The sequence below is a fragment of the Gigantopelta aegis genome, chromosome 4, assembly GCF_016097555.1.
Source record: "Gigantopelta aegis isolate Gae_Host chromosome 4, Gae_host_genome, whole genome shotgun sequence".
NCBI lineage: Eukaryota > Metazoa > Mollusca > Gastropoda > Neomphalida > Peltospiridae > Gigantopelta > Gigantopelta aegis.
Window position 1 is genome coordinate 29,467,356 of NC_054702.1, and position 27,140 is coordinate 29,494,495.

General features: G+C 37.6%; 1 protein-coding gene across 1 annotated transcript; it reads right to left on the bottom strand.

Annotated features, from left to right (window-relative positions):
• Nucleotides 1–898: 898 nt before the first annotated feature.
• LOC121370336 lies at nucleotides 899–26,133 on the bottom strand. The gene is made up of 10 exons (XM_041495486.1): nucleotides 25,979–26,133; nucleotides 21,133–21,299; nucleotides 16,039–16,156; nucleotides 15,031–15,131; nucleotides 14,220–14,361; nucleotides 11,470–11,564; nucleotides 9,033–9,138; nucleotides 4,754–4,838; nucleotides 4,056–4,248; nucleotides 899–1,284 (listed from the first exon to the last, which is right to left on the bottom strand). Exons 2-10 carry the CDS (start codon nucleotides 21,268–21,270, stop codon nucleotides 1,159–1,161), a joined length of 1,104 nt encoding a protein of 367 aa, XP_041351420.1. The 5' UTR covers nucleotides 21,271–21,299; nucleotides 25,979–26,133; the 3' UTR covers nucleotides 899–1,158.
• Between the last annotated feature and the right edge of the window lie 1,007 nt (nucleotides 26,134–27,140).

Genomic DNA, 27,140 nt, shown 5'->3' on the forward strand with positions numbered 1-27,140 from the left:
CACGAAGATAGTGCTTTTAAAATACACCCCATATTTGAATAAAATAATTTATGAGTTTGAAAATAGGTAAGAAACTGGATCTTTGACAGGAATTGCACCTACATTTATGGTACACAGTTTCCATGAGTGATTTGTACATACCGAGTATGAATACATAGTCGGGGTGGAGAGATTTCCTAGCAGCCGTGAAATGGCAAAATGGGGGGTGCCTCCAAAAATAAAAGATTATTTCCAGATTTAGGTTCACATCACTCAGTTCAGACATACTTGCTGCACAAAACAAGGACTGGCCATCATCACTGTGTGTGATTCACCTTGGAAAATTATCTTTTTCTAAAAAAAATAAAATTTATGTTAATATGGTGGACAGTATGTTATGATTTACTTCGCTGCTACCATAACTGTTACTTCTCAGACGCAGGTGCGTTTTAAAAATATGAGAAATGCATTTTGTGATATTAAAAACACCAGGATGACCAAAAACACTTCGAATGTATGGAAATTGATAATCTAAACAATAAAATTTAAGTAAAGTATGATTTAAGTTATCAAAAAACGGTTATAATAGTCAAAAATATGCGTTAATGTTTAAAAACTAGGGTATGTCCCTTTAATAACGAAAAGCATATTGACAGCTTGGAATTAGGCACGTATCCATTCAGTATGCTGGGGGTGGGGGGTGGGGGGTGCACACACTCTACCTGAATTTCAAAATGAACAAAACAATATAGCAGTGTTTCACAGATAAACAGAATGCATATATTTCGTTTTTCTTCGTCGACTGGGTGTTCCTAGGTAGGGCAAGATCACCTGTATATTTTGTAATGCATGTTAGTGTAACTTGGAATTCTTTAGAAGTTGCACTTCCTTCCTAGAACAATTCATGACCCGACCTTGATTTAAAGTATTTAATTTTATTGACTTTATTTATATCTGTGGCATTATTTCCCTCAATTTTATTGAGTTCGTCAACAATGAAGTCACAAATTGTACATATGAAAGTTCATTATATCGAGAATGGAATAGAAATTGTTTTTGCACATAATTATAACTGCTGTATTTATGCAATATAGTATCATTGGTCAATGCACTTTCCAAGATGTTGCTTTTCATTGGGTTCACTAACAGCTACATGTTTGATAGTAGACAACAGTTGATTTATGCTTTGTGCAAAGTCATTCCGGCTGTTTTAAACAGCTTGTCCGTGTGTCTGTTCTGATGAACGAGCTCCCATTTCTTCATCCATGGTCCCTGGATGGTGGTGTCGAATTCATCTTCATCGACCTGTAAAAGGCAGGTGGAAATATATAACTCTACAGATGACAGTATATCTTGCTTTGCGCTTCAGGGTCTTTCAGAAAGTACGTAACACTCTTAAGGGGAGGGGGGGGGGGGGGACGTAGCTCAGTGGTACAGCGCTAGCCTGATGCGCGATCGATCAAGGATCAATTCCCGTCGGTGGGCCCATTTGGCTATTTCTTGTTCAATCCAGTGCTCCACAATTGGTGTAACAAAGGCCGTGGTATGTACTACCCTGTCTGTGGGATGGTGCATATAAAAGATCCCTTGCTGCTAATCGAAAAGAGTAGCCCATGAAGTGGCGATAGCGGGTTTGCTCTCTCAATATGTGTGCGTGGTCCTTAACCATATGTCCGACGCCATATAACCGTAAATAAAATGTGTTGAGTGCATCGTTCAATAAAACATTTCCTTTCCTTCCTCTTAAGGGGCTGGCGATCAGAGGTGCATTGCAAATCGTTATTGGAGGGTATACGTTGTTTGTTAAGAGTTACGTAATGTTTTTGTTTTTTTAAAACGTGACATCTTTATATATAAATTAAACACTCGCAGTTATGGACAATGATTTTTTTATTTTATATAAAGTATTTAATATCATAGAGACTAAATGATTTTTTTAAAATACCAACACAAAACCAAACACTCTTGGTAAAAGTACGTCATGGTGACAGTCAAAGGAGTGGGGTTAACAAAAGCATATTAATGCTAGGTCAGACTACCAACTGCCACAACAAAGTTGGCCACCTTTCTGCTCTCACGAATTCTACGACTGTCCAGTTGCTAGTCTGAGCGCATTTACAACTCGATTTTCGTCTAATACGACATCTACGACTAATTAGTTGTTAAACTGTTCGCACCCGCCATAAGTCGGGATTTGGGGAAACTACAACGCAACCATCGTGACAATTGACAGTCTGACTTTAGCATTACGTAATTTGAAAAAAGGAGTGGCCTCAGCGTTATGAAACATTGTATTTAAGAGATTTGGGTTAGGAAAATAGCACGAGTTCACATTAATGACAGTAATTTGTATTTAACATTTTACAGTAGTTAAAGGCGTTCAATCACGGATTTAGTGGGCCTTATTTCTCTAAATATGGATTATAAATGGAAATTACATTCATTTGGAATACCAAACCCAGATATTGTATGATCCAAAACATTTTAATTAAACTATGATCGAGGGAATTCCATGACACGCTTCATTTTTAAAATTTGGAAGTCTTCTTGTGAAAAGTCATAAAAATACGACAAAACAGACTCGTAATGATGAGGCTGTATATACGACAACCGTATAATATATTTTAGAATTTTATATAAACAGCCGCCGTGTATCTTGCATTTTTATAGACCCCCCCCCCCCCCCCTCCGATTAAACACCGCCCCCGCCCCACAAAAAAGTAGTAGTAGGCTAATAATAATAATAACAATAATAATAATACACTATTATTATTATTATTATTACATGCATTATAATGTTGGTAAAATCTCGTTGCGGTGGGGTGGGTGGGGGCGGTTGTTACAGAAACATTACATAAATTTAGAGGGGGACCCGGGAGTGGGCTCAGCGTTACTGGTATAAAAAATATGTATTTTGAGTTTTATTGCTCCTTGCAATTTTGCACATTTGAAATATGACTAAATACAGCAAAATTATCTTTTAGTCATATTTATTTGCAGTAAAATTAAATTTTTAAATTTTTTACGTAAGGAGCCTCAAAATTGCAATCAGAGAAAAATCATTAAGTTCGAGCCCTGTTGTTAGTTTGTGTACTGTCCGAAGTTAGTTTCTTTTTCAGATAATTTACCTCAACAGTTGATAATTTTTCATTTTTATTTTTATTTATTTATTTATTTATTTATTCATTTTTTTTTTTTTTTTTTCTTAGTACTGTAGGGGCAATATTACCTATTACGCTATTCGAAGATTCATATACCCCCCCCACCCACCCACCCACCCCCCACCCCTAACCGTATCCCCTGTTTGTACACTACTTAGTATGTATTCCTTCTATTCCAGATGGTTCGGTAATATGGATCAATCAAATATTTATTTATCGCCTATATACATTTTTGCTGTGAATATAGCCAGCCCTCGTAGGCTATATACACGGCCGTTGTATATATATAGTCACATCGTATATAAAGACCGTCTAGTTCAGAGTATTCTTTCAAAATGTAACAAGTTCTATCAAGGCAGCTGTTATGACATATTTTGCATAAAATGAATTTGACAAGGTGGAAAATGAAGGTGTTTGTGATTTTTAATAACTTATTTTCATTGTTATTATTTTCTATTTACCCTACGTCGCAGAGGACAGTAAAGCGTTCTCGTTACACGAGCTTGGTCAATCGTTTTGACACTGCGGTTATTCGGGGGATGCCCGTCACATGACTAAAAATAATACGTCACACCTCTGCTCTCCAAATAGCCGTTATTTTTCTCTGAATTATGGACCGTTGACATAATTCAATTATTTTTTTATAAAATATCAATAATAATGGGAATATACTGGTTATGTAGATGGTTTAATAAAGTATTTTTAGGTACAAATCAAATGTATATATTGTCATATAATACTTTGTTGGGTCAATATGACAGAGTGCCTAAGTTAAGTCTTATTAACTCCACTTTGTATTTATGTGTCAGCTACTTGCCGGTTAACACGTTAATTTATTAGAATATTACTGGTACTTCTAGATTATTATATTTACATAGAAACTGAGAACAATTCTGTAAATTATATACGGCCTACCTGCTCGTTTTCAGCTTTTGCTGCTTTGGCTCTGTCAACAGTGTCGAACGGCTCCCAGTCTATTTTGTGGTTTGGATCTTTTGTTGTCCTCATAAGGATGCCATCTTTGAGACCATAAAATCCGTAAGGTTTAGAAGGATCTTGCCACCGTAAGTCGATACTCCAGCGTATCTCATTGGATACATTGCTTAGACTGTAAACAGTTAATAAAGGAGAACATTTTCAATAATAAATAAATTGTTCACATAGGCGTATGCCGTATGGGCACCCATTTTTTGCAGAAGGGCAGACTGGTTTTTGCCCGAATGAAACATTTATTCTTATTAGCATTACTGTCAAACAGCCATATAGAGTTGCAAATTAATCACTATGCAGTTTTTAATATGGATTATTATTATGGGTAGAATGATAGAAATACATGCTGAAAGGTTTCAGACCTGGGGCCTAATTCACAAAGCTCTCTTAGGCTCTGCTAGACAACAAAGCATCCTCTTTGCAAGTCTTTTAGCACTGTACTGCGAGATCGCAAAGTTGCGAGAGTTTAGTGAATTAAGTCCAAGCTCATTTTGCCCGAATATCGCTATCGTAGTTTTTTCCCGAATTCGAGGATTTTTTCCAACTATTTGGAAAAACTAAATATTCATGTAACCAAACATTAAAAAGCACACACATGAGAAAACAAGAAATGCCAAATTTACCTCCGATGCGGGATCATGTTGTTAATAAGCAACATCCCTCCGTATGGAACTTCGCACAGTTTTATATCCGTTTTCAAGTTCGAGCCTGCAATATCGGAATCAGAGAAAACATAATATTCCAGTTTTCAACGTTCTTATCACAAAATTATAGTTTTAAGCATACATTATCATTGCACAATTATTCATATCTAATTCAAAGAAAAATATGAATGTACCAATGAACTAAACTTATATACTATGTAATGTAAATACATAGAAGATTATAGCTATGATGTTCATATAGTGGTACTTTGGAATAATGTCACCTGCACAAAGGTCCATTTGTTCAACAAACATAAGCTGAATACATGTTGATAAAGAGTGTGTATGTGAGTAAGGGTGGGGTATGGTAATAAAGGAAAATAATAAATATGAGAATAAATTATATTAATCAAAACTATAATAGTGGGATATAAGTTAATTTGTAGACATATATGAGATAATGTTCACCAAAAATAATTGTTAGAAAATACAAATATTGTTATTCTTCCTAAAATCTATATACAAACTAATTGCAGTTAAATAATATTTAGTTTGCTATATAAATTGTTGAACAACGGATCCTTCAAATGTCACCTTTTGTTGTCTGTAAATGGGCTATGGCCTAAAAAACGGAATAACGAATTGAATTAAAGACAAAAGATTGAACAATTTTGTAGAAACAGTCGCACGCTATATAAGAAAGATCTGTTCAATGCAGACCATCTGAGACTGCGTTCCAATAACAATTAAGTATTGACAGTAGATTTTTTAAAACTACAACTACTTGACGTCTAAGTTATTCTAAGGTTATTTAGATAGTTGGGTCAGAGTTGGTTTGTTTCAAACTACAACTACTTGACGTCTAAGTTATTCTAAGGTTATTTAGCTAGTTGGGTCAGAGTTGGTTTCTTTCAAACTACAACTACTTGACGCCTAAGTTATTCTAAGGTTATTTAGCTAGTTGGGTCAGAGTTGGTTTGTTTCAAACTACAACTACTTGACGTCTAAGTTATTCTAAGGTTATTTAGATAGTTGGGTCAGAGTTGGTTTGTTTCAAACTACAACTACTTGACGTCTAAGTTATTCTAAGGTTATTTAGATAGTTGGGTCAGAGTTGGTTTGTTTCAAACTACAACTACTTGACGCCTAAGTTATTCTAAGGTTATTTAGATAGTTGGGTCAGAGTTGGTTTGTTTCAAACTACAACTACTTGACGCCTAAGTTATTCTAAGGTTATTTAGGTAGTTGGGTCAGAGTTGGTTTGTTTAACCACACCATTATAGTACATTAATTTATCAATCATCGGCTATTTTTGTATTGTTTATTAGCCAAAAACCTCTGTTTATAGGCGTACACAATGTTTATACAGTTGAAACATGGTGGCAATAATTATAACGGTACATAATATAATAATTTAGCAGGAAAAAAAAACAGAGAACAAAAACCTTAATATGGATGGACAGAGTTGGTATTTGTTATTACTGAATATTGTAAAATACACTAAAGTAACAAAAATTGAATATTGTTTCTGGATGGACAAATTATTAGTAATGCAGACAAAAATTTAAATTAAAATAGATTTGTTGATTATACTTAATATATATCATAATATAAAATATTATAGGTATGCATTATTAAACACCAAAATTTCGAGCTTCACAAGCATTAAATAAAAATTTCCCCAAATTTCTAAATTCTTTAACATTTTGGACAGAAGGATGTTTTCAATAATAGGGTTTAATAAATTTACGTCTTAACTCTGAGTATAAACTGCAAATAAGAAGAAAATGAAATTCGTCCTCTTCATCTAATGTGTTACAACAGAGACAGATTCTATTACATCGTGGAATATTGGAATAACACCCAGATTCAAATTTTAATGAATGAGCAGACATTCTAAACTTACGGTACATATCATTCTTAATAAATGTGGTGCTATATTTTTTGTTAAATAAAACTGCAGGCAAAAGTTATCTGTCAAGTGCTTATAAATAAAGCATCTAGAAGAACCTTCAAAAAAAGATAACATGTCCTGACGAAAAAGATCTTGCAATCTCATGTTTATTATATATATATTGTTGATACTATATATACGACAATCCAAGAGAATCAAGAAGCTTTTTAACATTAGTAGCCCAGTTAGTACACGTTTCACATGTATTATACAAGTATTTGTAAACATTCGATAATATACAATTATCACTTTTCAGTAGCGTTAGCCAATATTTTAGAATGATCATATACCTTTTGTATTGTAATGGCATTCGACCTAACTCATTGTAAACAGAAATTCATTGCCTTTTTGTGAACTCCTAATAGTATTTTACAAAATTTTATATGTACTTTTTCGATGTCATGTCCTTTATGAAATCCCCACGTTTCACATCCGTAGTTTAAAATAGGTTGGATATATAGGTTGAATAATGACAACTCGGTTTCCTTGTTCAGATAAAAGTTTGATACTGATCTTTTAAGACCAAAGACTGATTTTTGTGCTTAAATTACAACTGTCTTTTGTGCAATATGAAATTTACCATTGTATCGAAAGGTTACACCAAGATAGTTAAAATCATCCACTATATCAATTAGTGCTCCTTTATAAAACTACTGTTCCGTCGCTTTTATTTTACCTCCATTTCGAAAAATCACTATTTTAGTTTTGCTCACATTTACTTGTAACTTCCAGTCCAAATAATATCTTGCTAAACTGTCCAGCATATGCTGTAAACCCTCAGCTGTTTCGGAAAATATCACTGTATCATCCGCATACATTATCAAAAACAAATTTAATAGTTCTAAATCGATTGATGAGCAGTCATCATTAATGAAATGAGAGTCAAGGTCATTAACATACATAGAAAATAGGAGGGGCGAAAGGCCCTCCCGCTGAAAGAGACCTCTGGAAACGTCAAAACTTTCTGTTGCACTAGACGAGCCTTTCACGTGGGCCTTGAAATCAGTATATAGACATTGTTAAAAGTTTTCCTGTGACACCGGCTTTAATTAACTTTCTCCATAATTTAACTCTGTCTATATTATCAAAAGCTTTGGCATAATCTATAAAACAGCAATACAATCGTTTATTGTTAGAAAATCGCATCTCTTATGCCATAGCCAGGTTTGAATCCGACTTGTACGTCTGTTACTATTGTGTTGTCTGTCCTCCACATTAAAAGTCTCCGATGTGAACAATTTTGCTAGATTACTAAGAAGAGAAATTCCCCTGTAGTTATTTGTATTCATTGGGTTTCCTTTTTTGAATATGGGTGTTATAACAGCATATTTCGATATAGAGGGATAAACTCCAGAATCTAAAATAATATTAAAAAGTTTGGTTATGATCGGACACAACTCATTCTTAAATGTTTTAAAAAAAAAACTCGTTCAAAATATTATCCATTCCAGGGCTTTTTTCATTTTTAGTCAAGTCGATGCACTTCATGACTTCAGCTTCAGTGATTACACAATCTAGCTCCTCGAATATCGTATCGCGTCGAGTTGTCTCCCCTGTATTGCACGAATCATTAACATCTGCTTCTTGTGAAAATAAATTTCAAAAATTTAATGGTTGGTCAGTTCCTCAATGTCAATATTTACAGTCGTTTGGTTTTTTCCTGTTGAAACATCTGTAAAACATTTTTGGGTTATTTTTCCTCAAATAACTTAGTTTATTACCTTCTAAATTTTTATAGAGATATTTATTCTTATTACATTTACGTTCGAAATCGGACTTCGCAACACATAATACTTGTCCACACGAATCTGTTTTGAATATTGGATGTCAAACATTTGGTAATTCTTGACTCGTAGTCATCAGAGGAAACTCGCTACATTTTTCCATTAGCAGCAAACGATCTTTTATATGTACTTTTCCACAGACAGGAAAGCGCATACTTTGACCAGTTGTAGAGCACTGGTTGGAACGAGAAAAAACCCAATCAGTTGAATGGATCCAACGAGATGGTTCGATCCTGCGACGCAAGCACCTGAGGCGAGAGCTTAAGCGACTGGGCTAGATCCCGCCCCTTTCCTATAGAATATAGTTTACAGTACTTATGCGACCTTTAAAGATGGAATCGTGGTGAAGTGGTTGATTTGTGGACGGGGAGATGGAAGAGGGGGAAAGTAATCCGCGGACTGTCGATTCTGGAATTAATCGCAATTCAGCTCTCTGCTTTGAAGCTACATCCCGCCCCATTTAATAATTTACGTGATGTGGAACGAGAGAAAAGTTTATACATGTATTAAGAATATTTACCCAATGTCTTTTCAATTTCTGCTCCGTCCAGCATGACATACCACGTGTTGCCATAACAACCAGTGTGTTTTGCAATCTTGCCTGGTCTGTGACCTTTTGCAACCACCTACATCAAAAACAAATATTATGGTTCTCTTATAAAATGATATAGCATGTCTGGACAAAATCCTGTCATGGACGGAGGAACCGGTGAAAGTCGACACTTGTGCCCATGACAGGCGTGTGCTACAACAGCTTGTTCTGAATGTGCACGTTAAAACCTATGATCTGACCTGACCTGACCTGGACAAAACCTAGTTTCTTGTTTAAAATAGCAATGTCTTTTTATGTAGAATTATCTTTAAATTCTCGGGGCATTCCATAAGCCAACATTTTGAAGTGCGAACGTGCACTCAGACGAACGTGCGTTTTTAGAATTATGAAAAATTAGGGTATTACAAAAACCTGGATGACGAGAACCACTTTAAGCGTACAAAAATTAATATTCGAAATAAAAGGTTAGCTCCCTACCTTTTATTCTTTAGAACGACCATCAAAATTGCGCCAAACTTCCTTCATTAAAATGCGCACCCATTTCCCTTTGGTTTAATCGTACGGGATATTCCAAATTACATAGCACCATACCAACCCCCGCCTGTTACCGGCTACGGTTGGACTGCTGGTGCTCCCTTGCACCTGCCAGTGCAGGCGGTCCCTCCTTCACCCACCCCAACCCTTTCCTGTCCAGGACGGAAGAACCGGCTGAGGCCGGTACTTGTGCCCAGGACAGGCGTGTACTACAACAGCTTGCTCTGAATGTACATGTTAAACAATTTCCCATTCCCATTCCCATAATAAAAGGTAAGTACTTCTAATTTAAATTATCAAAAACGGCTTTAATAGTAAAACATACGCTGTAAGGTTTAAAAACTAGGGTCTGTCACTTTAAAGCCGCACACCCTAGTTCCATCCAGCGAAAATAAATTATAATTTGGTTAATCTACAAACCTGTAACACACTTAGATCACGTTTTTATCAAATGGAGTGAAAAAGCAGGTTTTATATCGATAAATACCATGGGAATCCCCATGTCCCAATTGCTTGAAATAATTTTGAAAGTTAGTATTCTGATGTCACCGGTAGAAGCACAACAATGCCTACGTCACGACAAATTTCACAGACATGGGGTGCGTTCGTTTCACCTCTCCTGGACATGTTCCAACTGTTCTGTCCTGGTTGTATCCCCTCTCCAGATATCGTAAGACTTAGCAAAATTATTGGTTTTAAGGGTTTGTAACGTTTTGTATTGAGACACTTACTTGTCTGAACTTTATTGTTACTGAAAATGTTCACGAACTGTGAAGAAAAATCTCACAAATGAACAACAACAAATCGGATGTTGATTGCGCGAACCGTGCACGAGAAAACAAACCGAACCAAAATCATAACGGTCACGTGATATACCAACGTCTGTGACATTAAAAATAGATTGGACCTCGCTTGCTTAACGGTTTTTTCTCGACAACACGTTTTGTGAAAAAATGCAAAAAATGCATTTCGTGGTTTTACAAACATCAGGATTACCAAAAAGCACTTCAGGTGAATGGAAATGTGTATTCTAAATAATAAAATGTAAGTAAAGTGCAATTTTATTTGTGAAAAATGGGGTTTAATAGCGAAAAACAACGCCGTAATGGTTAACAAATAAACGTAACTAGGGTGTGTCCCTTTAACACATAGCTTAAAATATTACATACAAAACATTTGATCTAGATGTAGTGGGGGAACCCCACCCCCAACCCCCACCCCCCAAAAAAACCCCGCACCCCCCAAAAAAACTACAACAACAACAACAAAAAACAAAAAAACAATACTACTAATAAAATAATAATAATCCGATCTACCACGTGCTCTACCAGAAGCAGACCATTTTTTAAGCCTTATGTCCGTGGTAATTTTCAGTGTTCAGAATTAAACAGAACCTAAGGATTCATTAAAATTGTATTTCTAAAACTTAAAAGGTACTTAAAAATTAAAACCCCTGAATTATCCCAATTCTGGAGAGCGCTAAATGATCATGTCAAGTCAAGATAAAGTTTTGAACTTGTATAGAGATTGGGGCAACCAAGAACTCACTGGGCGTACACATTATTACCACTCTAAGCAAACAATCGTCATGGCGCGTTCAGAAGGGCGAGCGCTTGCAGTCATAATTATAGTACATCACATCCATTTAACAATATGGACAAAAGCAAGGCTAGCCCGCCCTCTTGATCATGTTTCAGATGGACTTTACACCAATTAGAGGACCATATATCTTGACTATATAAAAGGTATATAAAAACTAAAAGTGTGTAATTATAAATACGTGTATGTCTGCAATACCAACTTATACCCGTTGTAAGTATAAAATAACTAAGTTTATAAGTACGTGTTACGTAAGGAAGACGAAAATTACCTCCATGCATCCATTTTTCTCATTGGCGTCGAGGAACGGGATCCACGCTGTAGGCTGCAGTACTTTGTACGAGTCGTTATCCAGATACCCACAATCTGGAGCAATAACGAAATACGATAGAAACATTCAGCCATTTGCACACTGACCTGACTGTAAACTAAATCTAAATATTAACAGTTCTAGCGTTAATACTTTAATTAGGAACATTCGGCCATTTACCATATGACCTGACTGTAAACTAAATCTGAATATTATCAGTTCTAGCGTTAATACTTTAATTGCAAACATTCGGTCATTTATACATAAACAGTTAACATGTGGCTACATATTAACTGTATTTGGTACCAGCTTTATAAAATCTGTAACAATCACATTGTGTGTTCTCTGCTCGTGGTGACAAACTAAGAATTGTGTCTAGAGCATTGACTAAATCATTTCACTTCGATTTCAGTTTAAGGTGTTACAACAATCAATCTTTCAAAACAAGTGACATGTGTTATATACGATATTAAAGGAGTGCTCGCCCAATAACCTGTTAAATGGCCGAACCAAACATGTTTTTGAAAATAAATGCATTGAAAATTGTTCCGAAGAGTACTTTATTCCACTAGCGTAGCGAGGGGGGGGGGGGGGGGGGGGGGTGCACGAGGGCAATGCACCCCCCAATCGAACCTTTTTTTCTACTGTATTAAATTGTATAAAATCACACATGAATGTCTGGATAGCTCAAAACGCATCGTGGTTACTCTGCAAATTTGCGGGCGATTCAGTGCCATAGGTTCGATTCCCAGCAATGGCATGGGACAATTTGTGAGTCCAGATAGGGTTTAATTATCCCCTGCGCCAGAGCGTTAATATCTTTGTGTGTAACAGTCAACCTAGACATACATCCAATATATAGATATTCGTATATTAATACATACATACATACATACATAGTATGGGTTGCCGCCCCCCCCCCCCCCCCCCCCCCCCCCCCCAAAGTGCTTTATTCAAACAGCTACAAAGTCGCCACATCTCGCTGTTTATCAATATTTTGGTAAATAAATGAATTATGGCTACGTATGTATAAATCAGAAGAAAAAAAATAATTCGTTCAGTTTTTCATGACGATAACTGCTTAAAATGTTGGCAAAACTGGCTAAAGATGTTCGAAGCTATCTTAGCGCTACGAAATCGTAAAACCACTGTAGGCCCTGCGTATTATATCGACCGTTACTTGATAACAGTTATGTCATTCAGATTGAAAAAACCAAACCCTGCGTACGTTCGTTAGCTAGAGAGGAACGCACATGTATATGCAATGTATGTTTCAAGTCATGTAATCCATGTGATTTTGACTTTAATAGGTAAACTGCCGTGTGACGTTACATTTAAACGAATGCAAGTGTGAAATGACCAGTGCAAATTTAGAAATGTATTTCAGGTGCTACCGTAATGTACGGATGTCCAACAGAAACTATGGTGTATTTAATGCGGACTGTATAATAATGTCTTGTAATACTTCCACAAAAAGACTAGGAAAGAAAGAAAGAAATGTTTTATTTAATGACGAACTCAACACATTTTATTCACGGTTATATGGCGTCAAACATATGGTTAAGGACCACACAGATATTGAGAGAGGAAACCCGCTGTCGCCACTTCATGGGCTACTCTTTTCGATTAGCAGCAAGGGATCTTTTATATGCACCATCCCACAAACATGGTAGTACATACCACGGCCTTTGATATACCCAACGAGAAATAGCCCAATGGGTCCACCGACGGGGATCGATCCCAGACCAACCGCGCATTGAGCGAACGCTTTGCCACTGAGCTACGTCCCGCCCAAATTTAAATGAATGCAAGTGTGAAATGCCAATTAAGAAATAAATGTATTTCAGATACTACTGTAATGTACGGGAGTCCAACAGAAACTATAATGGTACTATATTCATTGCGAACAGTATACTAATTTCTTGCAATACGTCCACTTAAAGACCTAGGGTCTCGTTCTTAGCATTAAGATCACCTTTAGTGAATAACTACCTTATGCACTTCAGGCAACCTTAACATTAAGATCACCTTTAGTGAATAACTACCTTATGCACTTCAGGCAATCTTAGCACTAAGATCACCTTTAGTGAATAACTACCTTATGCACTTCATGCGATCTTAGCGCTAAGATCGCTTCATGGAACGGGGCTATGGGTTACTGTTTACCCCACCAAGCCTCGGTGGTGTCGTAGTTAAGCCATCGGACATACGGTTGGTAGGTACTGGGTTCACAGTCCGATATCGGCTCCCATCCAGAGCCAGTTTTAACGACTCAATGGGTAGGTGTAAGACCACTACACCCTCTTTTCTGTCACTAACCACTAACAACTAACCCACTGTCCTGGACAGACAACCCAACTAGCTGGGTTGTGTGCCCAGAACAACGTTCTTGAACCTTAATTGAATACATGTATAAGCACGAACATGGGCGTACATAGGATTTTGAAAAGGGGGGTTCCAATACATAGGATTTTGAAAAGGGGACTTCCAAAATAGATTGCAGAGATATTGGGCATATATTTCTATGTTGAGTAAATATAATAATGTCAGATATCAATGTCAGATATATTAAATTATAAAAAAATCGATTTCGGGGGGGGGGGGGGGGGGGGGGGGGGGGGGGGGGTTCGGTCGAACCCATCGACCCCCCCCCCCCCCCCCCCCCCCCATGTACGCCCATGACGAACATAAGTTGAGTGAATATTGTTTACCTTGGTGCCATGGGACTGTAGTCGCTTCATTCTGCGGTGTTTTGGTGCGCAGGTTCCAAACAGGATGTCCGGCAATTTCCGGACCAATCAATTGCTCCACAGCATTGAGAAGCCGTTCATTGGACCAAAGGTCACGGAAAGCCTACGAGAAGCAGACGACATGTTTGATCTTAAAACTTGGTTTGTACACGGTACAGCGTTTTGCAGCAGAAAATAAAAGATAGTTATCAGACACTAAAATAATAAAGTGCATGTGGTATCCAAGACCTAATGGAACAGTAGGTAACCTGATTAGAGTTTTAATTGTAATTTTAAACCTAGTGAATAGATTTTTCTAGAATTCATGGGACCAGTTTTCTTTTTGAAATTTTCTTCAGAAATTGCCTACGATCATTAATTTTTTTTCTAGAATAGTCCTAAGCAGAGATGAGAAATCTTGTTTCTTCTTTTTGTTTTGTCAAACGCAATATGGAATTGTTTGCATATTATTAAATTAGTCATATAAAACGGGCGAATAGGGAATTTAGGATGTTTCAGGTCAAAGAAAAATAAAGGGTATAGTTTACGAAAGGCTAATTGGCTGCTTTTTGAATATGGCTAAAAATTTGATACGCGAGTGTCAGACAGTTGGTGATTAGTTTCTCAACTTAAGGGGTGGAGGATGAGCGCAAATTCCCCCGTCCCGTCCGAAAACTGCTATCTTATACGATATGCATAAAATAACTCATAAGAACCAGAAATCTAAAAGATCGGCAACAGCAATTAGTAAATGATGTTAGATGGTAGAAGAATGAGTGGAACATGAATGTACCTGTGGAAGTCTACCAGTCTTGTGAAGTATAACATTGGCCCCTGGAAACTCCTCCTCTATTTTAGTAAGCCTGCTGAATAAGCTCTCTTCTTTGTAGAGATCTACACAGAGAACATACATACATTACGTCTTGTAAATACAATACTTTTTAAATATTTCTGATAGTCTTTTAATAGTTTCAAAGCCTTTCATAGCTCCATGGGAGTGGTTTGTCTACGTTTGTTGTTGTATTGTTGTATTATTACCAGTGGCGGATCCACAAAATCCATTGGGGGAATGACATGAGGCGGAATGCCAAGGGAACTTTGGGGGAGGTTTGGACGGGGATCGTAAAAAATTTTTTAATTAATATATTATAAAATTATAACTGTCGCAAAATTTAGGGGGGGGGGGGGAGAGACGGCGCCTGCCCCGCCTCTGATCCGCCTCTGATTACTTTTAATTTCTTGTTTTTATTTTAATCTGTATACCAAATAAGACGTAAATAAAAACTGTGTCTGTCTTGTCTGTCTTGTTTTTATTTTAATCTGTACACAAGCTGTGACATAAATAAAGAATTTGTCTGTATTGTCTGTCTACCACAGACGCTGCCGTAGACTGGAACTTAATTTTCTTGATTTTGTTCCACAATGTCCATGAACAAATACGTTTTCCTGCCATTGCATTTCCGACCAATTAGTATAGTTATCAGTTTAAAACTTACGTTTAAACATTATGCAACGATAGTGGGCAGAGATCTCTCTCTGTGTCGCTCTGTCTCTGTCTGTCTGTCTCTCTCTCTCTCTCTCTCTCTCTCTCTCTCTCTCTCTCTCTCTCTCTCTCTCTCTCTCTCTCTCACACACACACATGCAAAATACCAAAATACCCTTTTCACTATAAAAGTATAATTGTTTTCTCTAGCTACAGAAGACCTTTTTAGGAGATGCTGAACATAACACCCTACGTTGGAAATGTAACTTCTAATTTCAAGTATAATGAACATGAAAACATCATAGTATGGTATTTTACTTTTTATTTTTCCCGCCTTGTAAAGTTGCTGAGCCAAGTCGTCAACCAACCCCTCAATAGCAACCCGACAAGCGTCCAGTTCTTCCTTCTTGAAGAAGTTTTCAACAATAGCGTATCCCTGAAAACAAGTATTTTTAAAAATCTGAGTAAATCAATTAATCTAGAATAAAGAGAAAAAGGACTTTATGCTTAGTCGATAACACATCAGAACATGGTCTTAACGTTATTTATCTGATCGAACACTACGTATAGTGTCCCCCAAGGTTTCCTTGTTTGTCCTTTCCTATTTTAAATATATACTCTTCAAAAAAAGAAACGCAAAAGGGTACAAATGGGTTATAACTTATAATGGGTTTCCTACCGGTTCATGCTTTGTGAATATAAGGTCATTGCATGTCCCAAACACATTCCCACGGTAACATTCGATAAAACGCAGCTACTGTACAATAAAGTTCCAAAATGTGAATATTCGCAAAAACGCAGCCACGTGCAAACCATGTCACTACTGCACGTGCGTTGTCTGCACGTGCAACATGAACACCGACAGTATAAAAGTGCAGGGTGTTCGCTTGCCTGGCCTCTGTATCTGGCCGACAGTTGACAATCCAGGACATGCCACGTCTCAGTGAACCGCAGAGAAACAATGCCATCGGCCGACTAGACGCAGGCGAATCCAGAACGGCCGTTGCCAGGGCATTCCATGTGTCCCCAAGCACCATCTCCAGACTGTGGGACCGTTACCAGCAACATGGATCAACACGTGACCTCCCTAGATCCGGTCGACCACGGGTCACTACCCCCGGGCAGGACCGCTACATCCGGGTACGCCACCTTCGGGAACGATTGACTACTGCCACCTCCACAGCCGCAGCAATACCAGGTTTGCGCAGGATATCCGACCAGACCGTACGGAACCGCCTACGTGAGGTAGGAATTCGTGCCAGACGTCCAGTTCGAGGTGTCATCTTAACACCACAACACCGTCGACTCCGACTGCAGTGGTGCCAGATTCATCGACAATGGCCTCAACTGCGATGGAGACAGGTGTGGTTCAGTGACGAGTCCCGATTTCTGCTCCGACGTCATGATGGAAGATGTCGCGTGTATAGGCGTCGTGGTGAACGTTATGCGGCAAACTGCGTGCAGGAAGTGGACAGATTCGGCGGGGGTAGTGTCATGGTGTGGGCAGCCATCTCACACACTGGCAGAACTGACCTGGTCCACGTGCAGGGCAACCTGAATGCACAGGGCTACATTGACCAGATCCTCCGGCCACACATCGTTCCAGTTATGGCCAACGCCAACGCAGTGTTCCAAAATGACAACGCCAGGCCTCACACAGCACGTCTCACAATGGCTTTCCTACAGAACAATAACATTAATGTCCTTCCTTGGCCATCGATATCACCGGATTTGAACCCAATTGAGCATCTATGGGACGAGTTGGACCGACGCCTCCGACAGCGACAACCACAGCCCCAGACCCTGCCCGAGCTGGCAGCAGCCTTGCAGGCCGAGTGGGCCACCATCCCCCGGGACGTCATCCGTACTCTGGTTGCTTCAATGGGCAGGCGGTGCCAGGCAGTTGTCAACACACGCGGAGGCCACACCCGGTATTGACTCCAGATGACCTTGACCTTGGTGGTGTGTCCTATCACTTACTCACAATGGACTAGAGTGAATTGTGAACAATCCTGCAACATGTGGTAATTATCGGACTCACCATTCAATAATTAAATCAATTCTCCAAATGTTACGACAATGTGGTTTTGCGTTTCTTCTTTTGAAGAGTATATATCAATGTTACTGATACGTCGTTATCAATATTATAAACTCTGATTTGATTTATGGCATATGAACAGATGGGTTATAAGTTGGATTGTGTAGTTATAAAAGAAATTGTAAAACTAACATCACAAACAATTCAAACGTAACAAGAAAAATATGCAGAGGATGAAGTTCATAATAAACTGGGCTTTACATGCCAGACATTTACATAAAACGTATTGCTGTTAACGCAAGTAAAATGATAAATTGACTTATATTTGTATAACACCCAATGGCTGGAATAGCATTAAACATTCATTCCTAGTTGTTTAGAAGGTCATTAGCATTTTTTTTTTACATATCTTTTATTCTTCTGATTTTCGTCTAAGCTGGTATATCCTTTAACAAGAACATTCTCTTGAAAACAATTCATTGGATGCTCTTCGAACAATATTCGTGGAACATCGTTTACTATACAGGGGAAATGGTTTTAAACATTTATTAGGAAGTACAAAAGGCCACAAAATGTGTGTGATTTATAGACTTCGAACTAATCTATTGTTGACTTTCTCGACCTTAAAATTACGTCGTTCTACTACCGAGATAAATTTATATCATACTCTATATAAATCTATAGCACATATCATAAGCATACCTATGACTCTGGAATAAAACTATTTGGTAATGCTTACATGTAATCTTAGAGAAAAACCGCTACATTTTTCTATTAGCAGGACAGCACATACCACGACCGTTGATGTTCTAGTTGTGGGGAACTGGGGGGGGGGGGGTGAACCTGTCAGAGAATAGGTCCACTGAGGGGGTTTGATCCTGCGACACAAGAACCTCAGCCGATCGCTCTACCGACTGAACTAGACCCCACCTCTGTTATAAAACGGATTCAAAATCCAAATTAAAATATGCTGACCGGTTTCCCTCTAATTAAAAAATGTTCAGTTTACAGATTAGACCCGTGTGTAAGATTAGATCAATGATTTGCGTATTTTCCTTCATCCGTAGTTGAATCTTCTAGAATAAAGTTAAAGTTTCTTTTGTTTAACGATACCACTAGAGCACATTGCTTTATTAATCATTGGTTATTGGATGTCAAACATTTTTTGTAATTTCTACATAACGTCAGAGAGAAAACCTGCTTCATATTTTCATTAGTAGCAAGGGATCTTTATATGCACCATCCAACAGACAGGATAGCACATACCACGGCCTTTGGTATACTAGTTGTGGTGCACTGGCTGGAACGAAAAATACCCCCAATGGGTCCGCCGACAGGGATCGACCCTAGACCAACCGCGCAACAGGCGAGCGTTTTACCACTGGGCTACGTCCCGCCCCCCTTCTGGAATAAAGCCAGGTTGGAAATTTTAAAAATAACATTCTAATTAATTTCCAATGCTAAATGATGTGAAAGCAATAGTGCGGCGGCTGTATTGAAATACTTGCTAAACCCCATTGAACGGAACAGTACCGGGTATTTTTAACAGGTTAGTCAAGGTAGTCAACCCATATTTCAACTCGGCGAGTTCAAACCAGTGTCAATAGATAGGCACACACAAAGCTTCAAACAACTACGTGTTAGCTGCACATTAATGTATTTAACTACAAGGTCTCAACGGCCTTTCTCGGTTGTTATAATATATACATTTAACAGGTTTGGTGGGTTACTCGGGTGGTGTTACATAAAGCTACAGAAGTCACTCGAGATTAGAGGTCACCTTCGGAACGCCCCTCGTCGGCTAACATAATGAAAGAAAGAAAGAAAGAAATATTTTATATAACGACACACTCAACACATTTTATTTACGGTTATATGGCGTCAAACATATGGTTAAGGACCACACAGACCATGGCCTTTGTTGAACCAGTTATGGATCACTGGTCGGTGCAAGTGGTTTACACCTACCCATTGAGCCTTGTGGAGCACTCACTCAGGGTTTGGAGTCGGTATCTGTATTAAAAAATCCCATGCCTCGACTGGGATCCGAACCCAGTACCTACCAGCCTGTAGACCGATGGCCTAACCACGACGCCATCGAGGCCGGTAGTTTTTTCTTTAAGACTATATATCAGAATGGGGGCGGGATTTAGCTCAGTCGGTTGAATGCTCGCTTGAGGTCCTTGCGTTGCAGGATCGAACCACTTCGGTGGATCCATTCAACTGATTGTTTTCTTTAAAGACACCTCTAGAGCACATTGATTAATTAATCATCGGCAATTGGATGTCAAACATTTGGTAATTCTGACTTCAGAGAAAACCCGCTACATTTTCCCTAAATCAGCAAGGGGTCTTTTATATGCACTTTCCCACAGACCACGGCCTTTGACCACTTGTGGTGAACTGGTTGGAACGAGAAAAAACAATCAGCTGAATGGATCCACCGAAGTGGTTCGATCCTGCGACGCAAGCACCTCAAGCGAGTACTCAACCGACTGAGGTAAATTCCGCCCCCGCCTAATGTTAGCTGAACAGACACAGAAAATGTAGTCAGCTGTATTAACGAAGACCTGGGTCAGGTTAAAGGTAGCAGTATACCAAATAGCATCTGACCGGGTCAAAGTTCGAAGGTCATCCAACTTTTAATAGCTCAATTAAAATTACCAGTCCTGTCATTGGTGATAAATAAATGTGCCAGGAATTGTTGTCATAAAATGTATATAGTTACATCTGGCCAGTAAGTTCGTGTAATTTAACATTTCTTACATATTTAACAGACAAGTAAATATTTTGTAAATATCTATTTAATGAGAGCCAAAACAAGTAAATGCTAAATTAGGTAGAGTATCATTAAATAGGTATTTACAAAATATTTACTTGTCAGTTTAATATGAATGAAATAATTGACGAAAATAATTTTTATTCTATTTCCGGCTCTACTTTTTTTCTTCTTTTTTTTTAGTATCGACGTGCCAGCTACTATATAGTATGCTTGAAACGTTCACACGGCGTGATATATAGCCACCAAGAGAAGATACGCGACCTTTGTAACACTCTCGTTATCTAGATGATCGGCCTCGGTGGTGTCGTGGTTAAGCCATCGGACATAAGGCTGGTGGGTACAGGGTTCGTAGCCCGGTACCGGCTCCCACCCAGAGCTAGTTTTAACGACTCAGTGGGTAAGACCACTACACCCTCTTCTCGCTTACTACCCACTAACAACTAACGCACTGTCCTGGACGGACATCCCAGATAGCTGAGGTATGTGCCCAGGACAGCGTGTTTGAACCTTAATTGGATATAAGCACTAAAATAAGCTGAAATGAAATAATGTATCTAGATGGCATAACCAGTTAAATCTTACATCACCATACCTCTTCAAAGAATTGCTTGACCACACTCTCGGGTAACTGGCCGGGTTTCTTTTCTTTCGGTTGAGGAGGCATAACTGTGAAGATCTCGGGGTGCGCTTCATCCGAATCTCCGGAGTAACGGACAAGTGTCGCAGCCATCTTGTTTTACAGGAAATTATGTGTATGTTCTGAAAGTGAAATGCGATGTACATAAAATATAAATGTACAGTATTCGAACCACTCTTTATCAGCTGATAGTTTCGGAAACATACCTGTTGTTAGTATTTGTTGCGGGTGGCACGTAGCCCAGTGGTGAAATGTCCGCTTGATACGCGGTCGGCCTGGGATCGATCACCGTCGGTGGGCTCATTGGGCCCATTGGGCTATTTTTCGTTCCAGCTAGTGCACCACGACTGGTATATCATGTCTGTGGGATAGTGCATATAAAAGATTTCTTGCTACTAATGGAAAAATGTAGCGGGTTTCCTTTCTAAGACTATATGTATTAATTACCAAATGTTTGACATCCAATAGCCGATGATTAATAAATCAATGTACTCTAGTGGTGTCATTAAACAAAACACTTTTTTTTAGTATTTGATTTGCATTAAAGCTGCAGTCTCGGGTTTATTTTTATTATTTAACCATTCAGAACAGACCATCAACATTAACATCAACACCAACATTTAACATCAACACTAACATCAACATCGATTTCGTTTGGCTATACTCTTTATACATGTACGCCACACGAAATTTTAAAATGATTATTGTCCATTCTATTACCTAGTAGCGGGCTGTTATTCCATGGGTTTGTATTGCAAGGTAACACCAAACTTAGACAGGCCTCTGAGAACTGAAAATCTGCTTGACCCATTTATCGGTTACGCAGAAATAAATCCAGGTAACCTATTTCCTGTTTGCGTAACCCAATATATCCAAGTAAATGGAGTTCCAAATTTTGCGCGAACAAAAAATAGGTTTTGCGAATTAGATTTGCGCGATCAACGCGCGAACAAAACGATAGCTCTTTAAATTTTAATTTTAGTTATTTTAAACAATATTGGCAATATTTGGGCCAAGACAAAATTACATTATAACTGGGCTGCCGACAACACCTTTTATGGCAAGTCCCAATAGCTACATAGAGAATAATCATGAGTGGCCGTTAGATATCATTTATCTCACAACGAGGTTTTTTAAAATGTATCTAACGAGCGAAAGCGAGTTTGATACGTTTTTAAACGACGAGTTGTGAGATAAATGGTATCTATCGGACACGAATGTATTATTCTATTCTTACATATCCTCAAAAATCAGGTTTTAAGCAAATTTTTAAACCTTTATCGACTAAAATATATTTACAACCCTTTGCACTTGTAGCCGACTTACGCGTCACAGACACGTGATTGCCCGGTTAACTATACTTCACAGTGTAATCGATTTCCACCGTGCTGTTTTTTATTGGACGTATGACATTGGTGACCTGGTCATCACCTAGAATCAGCCAGTCGTATGTCTTGAAATTGTTAACACACATACATGTGTTAACATCTATGTGTTATAAAAAAAATAACACATTGTTTTTTCACCAACGGGTGTGTAAGAAAATACATTTCATTTCAAGTTATTTTCGTGCTTATATCCAATTAAGGTTTAAGCACGCTGTCCTGAGCACACACTTGAGCTATCTGGGCTGTCTGTCCAGGACAGAGGGTTAGTTGTTAGTGGCAAGTGAAAGAGACGAGGGTGAAGTGGTCTTACACCTACCCGCTCTGGGTAGGAGCCGGTACCGGGCTGTGAACCCAGTACCTACCAGGCTTATGTCCGATGGCTTAACTACGACACCACCGAGGCCGGTAGCTACAATACAAATGGGGTCCCAACAGCATCATTATTTCTGGCGAGATACTAACAATCAACTTCAACACAACACTTATATCATAATTTAAAGCAGCTGTTTGACTTTGACTTTGGCAAGACAGGCCACCTATTTTTTATTAAATGGTTTACGGATTTTTTTTCCACAAAATATATATAGGTGGTCGAAATAAAAATAAAAATAAAAGTTTTGGATCCATTTTTTTATTATTTTTTTCTGACCAATTTTTTTCTGTCGGAGGAAAAAAAGAGAAATTTTTCAAATCCAGATTATTCATCATGAACACACACAAACACATATATGTTGCAAATGGATTTTGTGGTTGCATGTACTTTCTCATTCACTACCATTCTGCTTCCCGGGTTGTTTAATACACCACTCTTGCATGTAGCATTGGTTTGAATATATTTTGTCCTTTTAAATACACAGGTATGATACTACAAGTCATGGAAAAAACCTAAAGTACTTCATAATAATTTGAGAATATTATATTATAAAAGAAATTTACAAAAGTTCATGCAAGATTTTGGATGGAAATTTGTTTTTATTAATAGTTTCAAATCTTGTCACACAAGTATCATGCCCGATATATTTAAGATACAACAAAATGTCTTTATATCAGCGTAGTCTTAATAGGTATGAAGTGCACTCATTTAATAGTTCGCATGTTCTTTTCTTTCAGTTTCTTTGTATCAAAGAATGCCTTTTAACAGGGCTGAGAACAGTCAAGTACAGGAAGGGAAAGATATTATCCATTTTGATAACATAAATACACATGCCCCAAAACTCATCAGATATTTGCTTTTCATACAAAATCCAGAACATTTTAGACCAAATAAAAAATGGGAAATTAAACAGGAGGAAAATTAAATATTCTTCCTGTTTATTAGTATATTATTAAAACATTGATAATATTAAATACCATCAATGTTTAATAACAGTACTAGGACATAATTTGAACTTAAAATTAAGTTCTGCTTTTATGTAAGAGGCATCATGGATGGATTGGACTAGGTTTAATAGTGTTAACAGGTATTGGAATAGAAAACTGTTTCACTTTTTTCAATAGTATTGCAGATATGAAAGAAGCAAGTGTCTTTTCAGTGAACAGAACATACTGTACATCTACTAAGAAAAGCTGAAATTATTATATTTTAACTACAAAACTTCTTAAATTTGTGTGAAAACTAAATATTGCTGAATGTATATCTGAATAAACATTGACAATGTTTATATTAAAGAGACCATGATATCACTGTGTTATTGTTTTTATCTCTTTTTTTCGACCACCACTCATACTAGTGATAAAAAAATAGAAACTTAAACCATAGAAACTTGTGTAACATTTCACACCAGTGTCAGACTTCTCAAAATCTACTCGGAGAATATATTGCCCGACTTCTCAAAATCTTTGAAATAAATGCTCAGATAATATATATTAAATTGTATTTCCTTTGAACAGTCACAGAATTAAGAGTTCCTGGTCTTCTGGGTCAAAATAGGCAGTTTTTTCATGCTATTAAGTAAGACATATTTGTACTGGAGAAACTTGTGTAACATTTCAAATGAGTGTCTGACTTCTCAAACTCCACTCATATAATATATTGTCCAACTTCTTAAAATCTTTGAAATAATGCTCGAAGAATATATATTAAATTGTATTTCTTTCAGTCACAGAATTAAGAGTTCCTGGTCTTCTGGGTCAAAATAGCCATTATTTCCATGCTATTAAAGACATACTTGTAACAGTTGCCTGGTATGCTAGACTTGCATATAACAAGTACTGAGAAGAAAGACACAAGGAAGTATTAACACACGTAACTTTCTTTTGGCTCTCTTCCCAACTTTTATTGCATTTCTGCATACAATTTGCTTACCTGCCACCAGGCAATTGTTGCAAATAGGTCTCACAATACTGTATTATACATAGATGCTTATTGATTTATACTTTTGATATGTATTTATGATGTTGAATTAGTTAATACAGACATACTACGATAAACTGTTCAATTCTGCTACTTGAAATTCTGATTTCCACATATAGCCGCTTTCCGCAAGTATCAATAACAACAACAACAAGATGGTGGCCATGCACCTGTGCACCCGCACAGTACACGGCAAAGTCAAAACGCAACGTACTTCTGAATAAATAATTTAACAAAGACAGAATATGATTTGACAAGTATAATTTTGGGAAAAATACCCTTGAATTACTTCTTTTTTTTGGTCAGAACAGCGGTAAAAAAAATAAAAATGTAGGTTTGCATTTCTATTTTTCCAGCGGGACTTTTTAATGAACTTCGGCGGATCCGTAAACCTATTAATCAAAAACGACTGGCCTTATCTTCAATCAGGTTTTTCTTTTGCCCTTGTCCCTGAGAAAACAGGAAACGTTTTATTTAACGACGCACTCAACACATTTTATTTACGGTTATGGCGTCGATGGGAAAACAGAGGCCAAAAGGTTTTAACTGTTACTATTTGTTTTGTTCGTGTGTTTTATAAAACCTTGTCATTAAATGTTTCTTTAATAATCATCAGCTATTGGATGTCAAACTATATGGCCATGGTATGTGCTGTCCTGTCTGTGGGAGAGTGCCTATAAAAGATTCATTGTTACCAATGGAAAAATGTAGCAGGTTTCTTTTCCAAGACTATATGTCAAAATTACCAAATGTTTGACATCCAATAGCCGATGACTCATAAATCAATGTGCTCTAGTGATTCCGTTATACGAAACGAACTTTATAGTAAAAGGTGTATGTGTGTGTATATATATATATATATGGTGAGCTGAGCTTCTAACTTTTTTTTTTAATCTAAAGAAGCGATATGGTGCCTTTAACAAAGACTACATTACCCAGAACTTAATTATAGCTGGAACAGACGTCCGAGTAGAATAATCAATTCTTTTTAAAATACGCTAGAATCAAAAAGATTGAACGACAACAGGAGATGACTACTAGTAACAGTGTAGATACTTACACACGATATGTGTTCCGTCCTACTACGCCTACTAGGGGGTGTTTTCTGGTCAAACGATTACGATAATGGATCCTTTGTAAAGATTGACCTACTTGCGATATAATGTCTGCCAAGTCGCACAATAATGTCGGTATGCTAGCTAACATGTCATAGTAACCTACGTTAAAGGGACATTCCTGAGTTTGATGCATTGTAAGATGTTTCTGACTAATAAAATATTTCTACGATTAAACTTACATATTAAATATATTTTCTGGTTTAGAATATCAGTGTCTGTATATTCAATGTGTTTCTGGTCGTCTTAATATTTGTATTTTTTAGGAAATAAAATGAAAATTAACCTAGTGCAAATATTATAACGATCAGAAACACGTTTAATATACAGCCACTAATATTTTAAACAAGAAAATATATTTAATATGTCAGTTTAATCGTAGAAATACGTTATTAGTCGATAATATCTTAAAACATTGCAGCAAACTCAGGAATGTCCCTTTAAGGCAGTTGATGCAGTGTCAGTCTGTGCTACTTGCTGGATAGATCCTGTTCATGTTTATTCATTATTGTTCATGTCTGTATAATTCATATATGGTCATATGTATATATATAGACACACACACACACACACACACACACACACACACACACACACACACACACACATTGTCAATATTATTGAATTGCATGTCAGGCGTTCAGGATGAAAGCGAATTGTTCTCTTCTCAGACCGGCCTCGGTGGCGTCGTGATTAGGCCATTGGTCTAGGCTGGTAGGTACGGGGTTCGGATCCCAGTCGAGGCATGGGATTTTTAATCCAGATACCGACTCCAAACCCTGAGTGAGTACTCCGCAAGGCTCAATGGGTAGGTGTAAACCACTTACACTGACCAGTGATCCATAACTGGTTCAACAAAGGTCGTGGTTTATGCTATCCTGCCTGTGGGAAGCACAAGTAAAAGATCCCTTGCTGCCTGTCGTAAAAAGAGTAGCCTATGTGGCGACAGCGGGTTTCCTCTAAAAAAACAGTGTCAGAATGACCATATGTTTGACGTCCAGTAGCCGATAATAAGATAAAAAAATCAATGTGCTCTAGTGGCGCCGTTAAATAAAACAAACTTTACTTTTGTTCTCTTCTCAAGGCTACTGCCGACGTGACGCGTGT